The sequence below is a fragment of the Tyto alba genome, unplaced genomic scaffold, assembly GCF_018691265.1.
Source record: "Tyto alba isolate M040663 unplaced genomic scaffold, T.alba_DEE_v4.0 Super-Scaffold_1000006, whole genome shotgun sequence".
Lineage (NCBI taxonomy): Eukaryota > Metazoa > Chordata > Aves > Strigiformes > Tytonidae > Tyto > Tyto alba.
In genome coordinates, this window is record NW_024881272.1 from 23,022,225 (window position 1) to 23,030,535 (window position 8,311).

The 8,311-nt window shown below is 44.5% G+C and overlaps 2 protein-coding genes across 2 annotated transcripts; one reads left to right on the plus strand and one right to left on the minus strand.

The window, feature by feature from the left end:
• The first annotated feature begins 72 nt into the window (after window positions 1-72).
• FAM183A (family with sequence similarity 183 member A) lies at window positions 73-3,903 on the plus strand. Its single transcript, XM_033000554.2, has 4 exons — window positions 73-226; window positions 1,060-1,119; window positions 2,008-2,111; window positions 3,154-3,903. Exons 1-4 carry the CDS (start codon window positions 94-96, stop codon window positions 3,217-3,219), a joined length of 363 nt encoding a protein of 120 aa, XP_032856445.2. The 5' UTR covers window positions 73-93; the 3' UTR covers window positions 3,220-3,903.
• EBNA1BP2 (EBNA1 binding protein 2) lies at window positions 3,282-8,271 on the minus strand. The gene is made up of 7 exons (XM_042805988.1): window positions 8,203-8,271; window positions 7,528-7,685; window positions 6,781-6,904; window positions 5,447-5,536; window positions 4,792-4,913; window positions 4,313-4,475; window positions 3,282-3,302 (listed from the first exon to the last, which is right to left on the minus strand). Exons 1-7 carry the CDS (start codon window positions 8,269-8,271, stop codon window positions 3,282-3,284), a joined length of 747 nt encoding a protein of 248 aa, XP_042661922.1.
• Between the last annotated feature and the right edge of the window lie 40 nt (window positions 8,272-8,311).

Here is an 8,311-nt window from a genome sequence, read left to right on the forward strand (position 1 = left end):
GGGGCGGAGCACCAGCCGGGCCAACCAGCAGCCTCGCGGGGGACCACGTGATGCGTTGCCAGGCTACGGGACGCCGCGTAGCCCGGCGGGGCCATGGCCGCCCGCCGCGGGGAGAAGGAGCCGCTGGACCCGGTGCGGCAGAACCAGCTCCTGTGCGAGCGGGTGCGGAAGGAGCTGCAGTGCCAGAGGCTGCACACGCAGTACAGCGTGAACCCGCTCCACCCCGGTGAGGCGGCGCGCCGGCGGCCCCACGGCCACAAAGGGGCGAGGCAGGCCTTGCAGCGAGCCGCAGGGCTGAGGGACGGCTCCTGGGGCCCGGCTGCGTGGGGCAGCGGCAGGTCCCGCACACTCAGTTGCGTGACCAGCAGCCGCACCCAAGAATGCCAGCAGTGGCTAGCGAGAGGGGTCAATCTGGAAGGAGCGACCAGTGGGCTTTTGCTTTGACTAAGGAACCAGTCTGCACCCTCAAAGACAGAATGGAGACGTGAGCAATCTGCTCAGATTAGATGGTGCCTTAGTAAACATGTAGAAGTGAGGCAACTATCTCGGATCTGGAATCCATGGATCCTAAGCGAACAACAGAGCTAAGATGGGGTAGAGAGCCCCAGTGCTACACTAAGTTTCTTCAGCCCCTGGGCTGATTTCTACCAGCCAATTCAGTCACAGAGTATCATAACCTGCTGAGATGGACAGGTGATATGAATAGATTCACTCAGGTCTAGCTTTTACAATAAAACAAACCAAAGGAAAATAATTTCCTGAAATTTGGCACTCTGCAGTCCAGCACTTGGGTGGGGTGGAACTTTGCTGTGAGGAACGCAGGCAGCATCCAGTAGACAGGCCGTTAGCATGCTTAACCCCCTTTCCCTTTCTAGGAAGTTGCTATTAGTCAGAACCCTCATTTTGTTCTGTTCACAGGCTGTTCTTCCTTTACAACTTCAGTGAAAGAGCTGGGCCCGGACCAGGGAATAATCAGAAAGAACACCTGAAATGATATATATCCTCTACCTGGCTGTGATGCTAAATTCACATTAATTTACCTACATCTTTTCCTTCCAGTTCACACGATCACCAGGAAACCTATGTCTTGGCATGATAATATAGAAGAGCCAGCAGATGGTAAGAAGTCTCAACAACTTGTGATAATTACATAAGAAAATGACTAGTAAGATTATAAAATTCCAATTAGTCTAAAAGATGACACACACATAAACACTCCTGTGACAATATAAGAAAGTTAAACTCATTCATGATTTTTCTTAAACATAAGACAGGGTTTTTTCCCACTTGAAGGCCCTTTCCCGTTACTTTTCATTATCAATACAAGCTTGCATTCATGCAATTATGGTTTTGGGGTTTTAGTTATCATACTATAAAATCCTGCTTGAGAATCTAAACCTCTTTCAGGGGAAACAAAAAAAAAAAAAATCTAGAAACATGTTTTATACATACGTGTTGCCAGTCATTGCAGATTCTACCTAACCACCACATAAGGTAAACTGCTAAAATAGCTGCTGAGTCTTGCTTTAGAGCACTAACAGCAACCCATATAGCAACTGCTCCCTTATTTCTAACACATCATTTTCATCTAAAAACCTTAATAGTCAGTTAAGGTTGGCCTGTTCTAGACAAGGATTAGGGGTGAAAGAAAACCAAAACAGGGAAAGGCAGCAGGTCTCAGGCAACTGAGAAAGATGAGAGCTCACATGGAGCACTGGTTGATAGCAGATGCAGTATAAGAAAACTAAGATGCTGCAATAGAGTAAACAGGGATGACAGAATTAACAGGACAGTATAGGCAGGCAAATCTTGAAACTTCATCACAATAAATCTGAGTAGAAATGTCACCCTGCATCCTCTTACCAGGTCATTTGTAGAAATACAGAGGTTGGCTTTCTTGCTATTGCTTGGACAGCGTTAGGATGTCCCATTCTAACACACATCCACAGGTGACTGATTTTTAAACATGTTTTCTCTCATTTGTGTTTGTGTCTCTTAAACCAACAGCCAAGTTTCTGAATCTTGTTCACCATGCAGCACTGGAGCCAACAAAGAAATATTCAGAGCCACAAACTGAAAGCCAAGAAATTGGCTGGAATACAACACCTTTGGTGAGTAGGGTGCTTAAGGACTCAGCTCATTGTAGGATTCAGAGAGGTTCACCCATCACACTGAGAGATATTCATGCAAGAAATTAATTTTGTGACAAACATGGAAAACAGGAATGACTAGGAATGAGCACAGCTGTTCATGGATAACAAGTTTTTAAAATTTACACCTAAGAGGACTCTTCACACTGACATAGGCTTGTGAACACAGAAACAGTAAACTTCCCCTGAGAAACTTGTATGCAAAGTATCTACAGTGACAGTCAGCCCCAAGCATATTGCCAAATACCACATATGTAGTCATGGCTGTTTATTAAAGCATTCAGCCATGAGAAATGATGTAGCGAGCAATGTGAAGTGACATGCATAAATACTGTGAAAGAAACGTGCTGCTGTACAGTATCTTTCAAACAAATCATAAGAACCATAAAATTAATGATCAGCAAAGTATACCCAAGGCAGAATATACCAGTGAGTAGTCATGTGGGGAAGTGTGAGGAGAAAAAGAAATCTTATTAACAAGCAGAAATATCAACTGTATATGACAAATAGCTGTGATAATGACTGACTTTAGATTAGTGTTTCGAGAAAGGCAAATGAGGGCCTAATCAATTTTGGTCTTTTACGAATAAAACTAAGATAAATAAGAAAATAAGACTGTCTTCTACAACTTTTCATATTACGCTTCAGGTAAACTAGTTACTCGTGACAAGGCTAGAGACAGACATCCCAGCAGGGCTTCACACTGTTAGATACGGGTGGTAGGATTAGACTGGGAAGAGGCAACTCAATTCATGTGTAGGGAAGTGAGTTAAATTTATAGAGTCAGGACTCATGATGCTGTTTCATATGTCAAGTTTTCCATTTCTACCAGGTTCTATCATAACACAGCAGCAAGCAGTATATTCTCAAATGAGTGGTACCCTGCTCGTTTTTCACTTGGGCATTTCTCGGCAGCAAGAACACCATGTGTCACTTCTCAGGAGGGGCTACTACTACTAATTCTACTAAAAGCTCATGACTATTAATCATTTTTCTTTCCCAGATTCCTATGGACCGTACTGATCGCAGACTGTACTTCCCATGCCGGAGAACAGAGATCACTAAATAAATGGCTGCCATGGGGCACGGGGAGGAACAGATTGGCAGTACAGTTAATGACATCTAAGGGCGTTAGGCCAGTCCGGTAGATTTCTGTCAAGAGAAGATAGCGAGAAAAGGCAATAGAGGACCTCAGTCTGTCCAGGTTTGCAGCCTGACCATAGTTACAGAAGTAAACCTATTTATAAGATTGCTGCATTTGTCTCACTGCTATATAAGCCCACTTATATAGCAAAAATACTTTAAAAAATACTTTAACATCTTGAAAGGCTTCAGAGTTCTTATTTTGACATTGACAACACGACCCAGAACTCAAGTTCACCAAGTACACGTCAACAGTAGCTGTGGAAAAAACTGTCAGAATGAAGGAAACAAAGGGCAGGCTTCAGCCACCATTCATAACACAGCTAAATGTGAATGAGACATTGTTCTGTGCAAACCATTTAATGCATTCACACACCAAATGTTTAAGAAGGAAACAATCCTTCACAAAACTGACAGCAAGAAGAAATTAGTGATAAGGCACTAGTCTCCACTGACTTTTTTTTTCTAGCCACTTGGAAACATCCAGCTTGTTCCATGGTTCGCTGCTTGATGACAGCAGAAACATCTTGCAACACGCAGAAACACATCTTGCAACACGCAGAAACACATCTTGCAACACGCAGAAACACAGGAAGCCCACTAGGGAGCACAGAACTCTTATCGCGCTCGGCTCTTCATTTTCTGCCTTGCTCTCTTTCCAGGTCTCTTCTGCAAAAAAAACGACAGATTCAGATCTTTATTTTCATGTCCTCAATCTTTGTTCTAGCTTTATAGCTTGGGGGGATACCAAGGAGAGGATATTTGTCAGTACCTCTGGAGAGGGAGGTTTTGGGACACAGATAGCAACAAACAGTACTTGTTAACTCCCCCACCTCGTTTCCCTGTTCAGACACCAAACTGCTGTCCTTAACTCTGCAACTGAATTATGTTCGGTTCCCAGAGACAGACACTGTCACTTCCAGGTGCTGGAGGCACGCACCATATACTCATTTCTCCCTCGCAGACCAGGGCTGGCTTCCTAGCCAACCAGGGTCATTTGAATGTGACATTTAACTTACGTTGAGAGCTTTTTTCCCTCCTTTTCCCGGGCCTTTGTTGTGAGCCACTTTTGACCGGAAGCTGGATACATCGTTAAAACTCTCCTTTGTGTTCCATTTTGAGCCCTTCTTCTTCCCACCAAAACCAAACTTCTGATTCTTGTATCGCCTTTTGGCATTTGGCCTGAAAAACAATCAAACAGCATCATTGCCTATACTCCTTTCCTCAGGAAGCTCTAAAGGCGGCACATGTATCTGCTGATAGACTCCCATCAGCCATCATAAACCTTTCCCCTCTTAATGAAGAGACAGAAATTAGCACATTTCAGTCTCCATTCCATTCTGACCACGGTCTTCCTCCTCTCTAGGGACAGAAAGCCACCTCAGACTTATTTTAATGAACATTAATCAGAACAGCTTTCTTGTTCCACAAAATGATCCACAAAAGACTGAAAAAATTAGAGATTCTGCATTTAAATACCACTCTTTTCTGGCCTCACCCCTTCTTTATCTGTTGACTTGCATTGCCTTTTTTATTCCCCTGAGAAGACGTCTGCTCTTCATCTAGAAAATCCAGCTTGTCAGAGAGACCTGCATGAGTGAAGACATAATAGTTGCTCAGCTACCACCACAGAAAATACAAATTTTCAGTCTAAGCAAGTAATAACAAGTCACCCTCACTGAAGAACAGCTACTTGGGAGGATTTTCACTGCCACTAGCATATGATTCTGCACCACAGCAGCCTTTCAAGCTCACTGTCCAGCACTACAGATTGACATCACACATCACACTGCCTTACACTGCTCACACGTCACTATTCCCATTACAAATATTCTCTCTTAGACAAGTTAACTTTACCTTTCTGGTATTTCTTGACTGCATTCAACATATTTTTTTTCTCCTTTTGTCTCCTCTGCAGAATCTCAATTTGCACCTGAGATCAGAAGCATAATGTTAGTGTTGTTCCCTGTAGTGTCCTGTCTTTTTTTTTTTTTTTTTTTTTTTTTTTTAAGGTATCCCATCTTTTTCTGTTTTTCTTCAAAGCAGCTAGACAGATTCCATACATTTTAGCCAGACTCCTGTGGTCTCACTTTCTAAACTCCTCACTCAGTCTCTAGATTGTCAGACAGGTCCCTTTTGTAGCTCCCCCTCACCTTCTTGCCATATTTTCTCATTGCACGGAGCTGTTTTGCTTTCTCAGACCTCTCCATTGCTTCCTGTTTACTCTTAAGCTTCTGTCGAATCTTATTAGGGGATAGAAAAGACAAAATTTATCAGTAACACAAAAGAAAATATGAGAATTTTACGATTGCTGTGAATTCCTGAAATCAATAATCAATGAGTGTAAAAACAAAAACATCTCTCAATCACATAATGCTTTATAAGACATAAAGTTGTTTCAACTTGAGGCTGGAACAGTTATTACAGAAACTTCTGAACTGATCCATAGCCAAAATCTGGTTAAAAAGACAAAACTCACAGAGATAAGACAAAGCCTTATAAGGGGCTCTAATGGAACTGCTAAACAAGAGTATCTTGTCACATCTCGTCAGTCTACTGTAGAAGACTTGATAGTTTCTTTCCTGTATTAAAAGTAAAGCACTGAAGAAGAGTCAACAATCCTTCAATGCCATAAAAAACATAGTTTTCATTCCTTCCTTGTTCATGAACATTTCTGTAAGGATGCTGCATTACAAGGGACTACAAAGATTTCAACACATATCTGCTGGATTCAGTCTGTGACTCCATTAAGTGATAAAAACTATGTTCTTCAAACAGAAGCCAGCAAAAGAAGGTAATGGTAACATGCAGGACTGACTTAAGCCTCAGAACAAGACAATTATTAATCTCCATCTTCTCTAAGACAATTAGCCATTAAAACAGTGACGAAGTCATACATGAACCTCCAAATTAAACTCCAGTTCATGTTTGTTTAACTTATACAATGTAGTATTATCTTCCAAAACTAAAATTCGGGTTTTGTTTTGAATAACAACCACAATCAAGAAGTAAGTTCATGAAATTATTTCCTACACTATCCTTGATAGATTAATTCAATAACACACCATTTAAAATCACAGAGAATCAAAACACACTAAGTATAAACAAAGGGTGATACTTTAAAGGGAAAAAGGATCATGTTAATGACACAGTTGACTCTTGACTTAGGCCAAAGAATATAAACACTGCCAACTTCACAACCATTGTCACACATATGGAGAAGTTGTCTCCATTTTTAATATTAAATACATTCAGGACATAATATAAACTGTGCTTTTCTACTTTATGTTCCAACCTACTATGGAAATCCCCACACTGCACTGAAATACCTAAAAAGGAAGAAATCTCCTGCCACAAATAAAATTTCAAAGACAGTCACAGAGGCATTTGTCAAACAGAGGAAGGCAAGTATTCACATATCACACCTTAAAGCTAACCCTTAACACAGGTTCAAAACAACACATAACACAGGAAAAAAAGCACGTACCTTCTGCATCTGTTGGTCTGATTTGGCCATCTCTGCAAAGTAATCATCTGGCCTTCTAGTAGGAATTTGCAGCTTACACAACTTAGGTAGGGCTTCCAGGACCGCTGCCTGAGCCTGCCGGTAACTGGGGAGACAGCACAGCACCAGCTCTGTCACTGGCTGCCGGGCATCTCACAGTGCTGACAGAAACTCTGCTCACACAAGTAAGCTGATACTGAGACCTAACTAGCATTGATCTAGAATTATATCAATATGCTGTGCTCTAAAGCATTCAGCACTACTAAAAGCAATTTAGGTACCAGTACAATATTAATGCCTCCATCTTGCATGCATACAATTATCTAGTTTTCAGTTACAGTTTTATATGTTGGATTATAAAATGCAAGGTAAAATAAGAGAACTGTAATGATACCAAAACAAATCCACAAAGAAAAAAATCCATATCCTGTGTTAAAGCTAGAGTTCAGCCATCAAGGAACTTTTTAAACAAGCTTTTCAGCAAAGGATGGAAGTCTGCTGCAAGGAGGGAAATTATTTCTAGTCACAAGACAAGTTAAATAAACTAGCATTAATTTCTAGTTATTCTGGAAAACGTTCAGGGCCATCAAATGTAATATACGTGGCTCAAGAGTGACCTGGCACTGGTGACAGCCAGCATGGCCGTTTGCAGCACACCTGTGAAACATGGCTCCAGGCACGCAGCAGTACGCCAAGACCCTGCATGAAATCTCCTTTTTTGAGACTTACAAGCTCATCTCTCTCTGGAAATCATTCTCAGGATCAACAGCATCTTTGTTTTCAGCACTCTGTGAGATGGGATCCACGACCTGGCCCAGAGTCACATCCAACCTTTCCACCCAATCCAGCTGCTGCCTGAATTCGGACAGGCACTGCCTCAGGCCGCCCTGGGAAGGAAGCACAGCTCCGCACACCACCGCACAGAACCGCCTGGCCCGGCTGGGTGTCCGGCTCTGCCCACGGGCTGCTCCTCCAAGGTCGTTGGGCGACACCCCGAGTCACCCCGGCAGCGCAGGAGCCCCATCCCCCCTCCCCACTCCCGACCCCCGCGGGGGCTCCTCTGCCCCGCACCGGGCGCTGGGGGGGGGGGTCCCGCCCCGCTCACCGCGTCGTTCCGTGGCTTCGGCCGCTCCTCCAGCACCACGTTGAGCCCCGGCTGAAGCTCGCCCCTCGAGAAGGCCGCTTGGAGCTGCGGGGAGCGCACGGTGAGGCCGCACGGTGAGGCCGCACGGTGAGGCCGCACGGTGAGGCCGCACGGTGAGGCCGCACGGTGAGGCCGCACGGTGAGGCCGCACGGTGAGGCCGCGCCGGAGCCCCGGGGTGGCACTACCCCGCGGCTGCTGCCGCGGGAGACCTCACCGCCGGGCCCGCACCCCGGCCCCGCCACCGCAGCCACGGGCTCACCTCCGAGTCTGAGAGGGAGGAATCCTCCGAGCCGGAGTCTGAGTCGGAGAAGGAGCCGCGCCGCGCCATGCTGCTGCCGCCACCGCCGCTTCCGGCCGCCCGTGCGCGC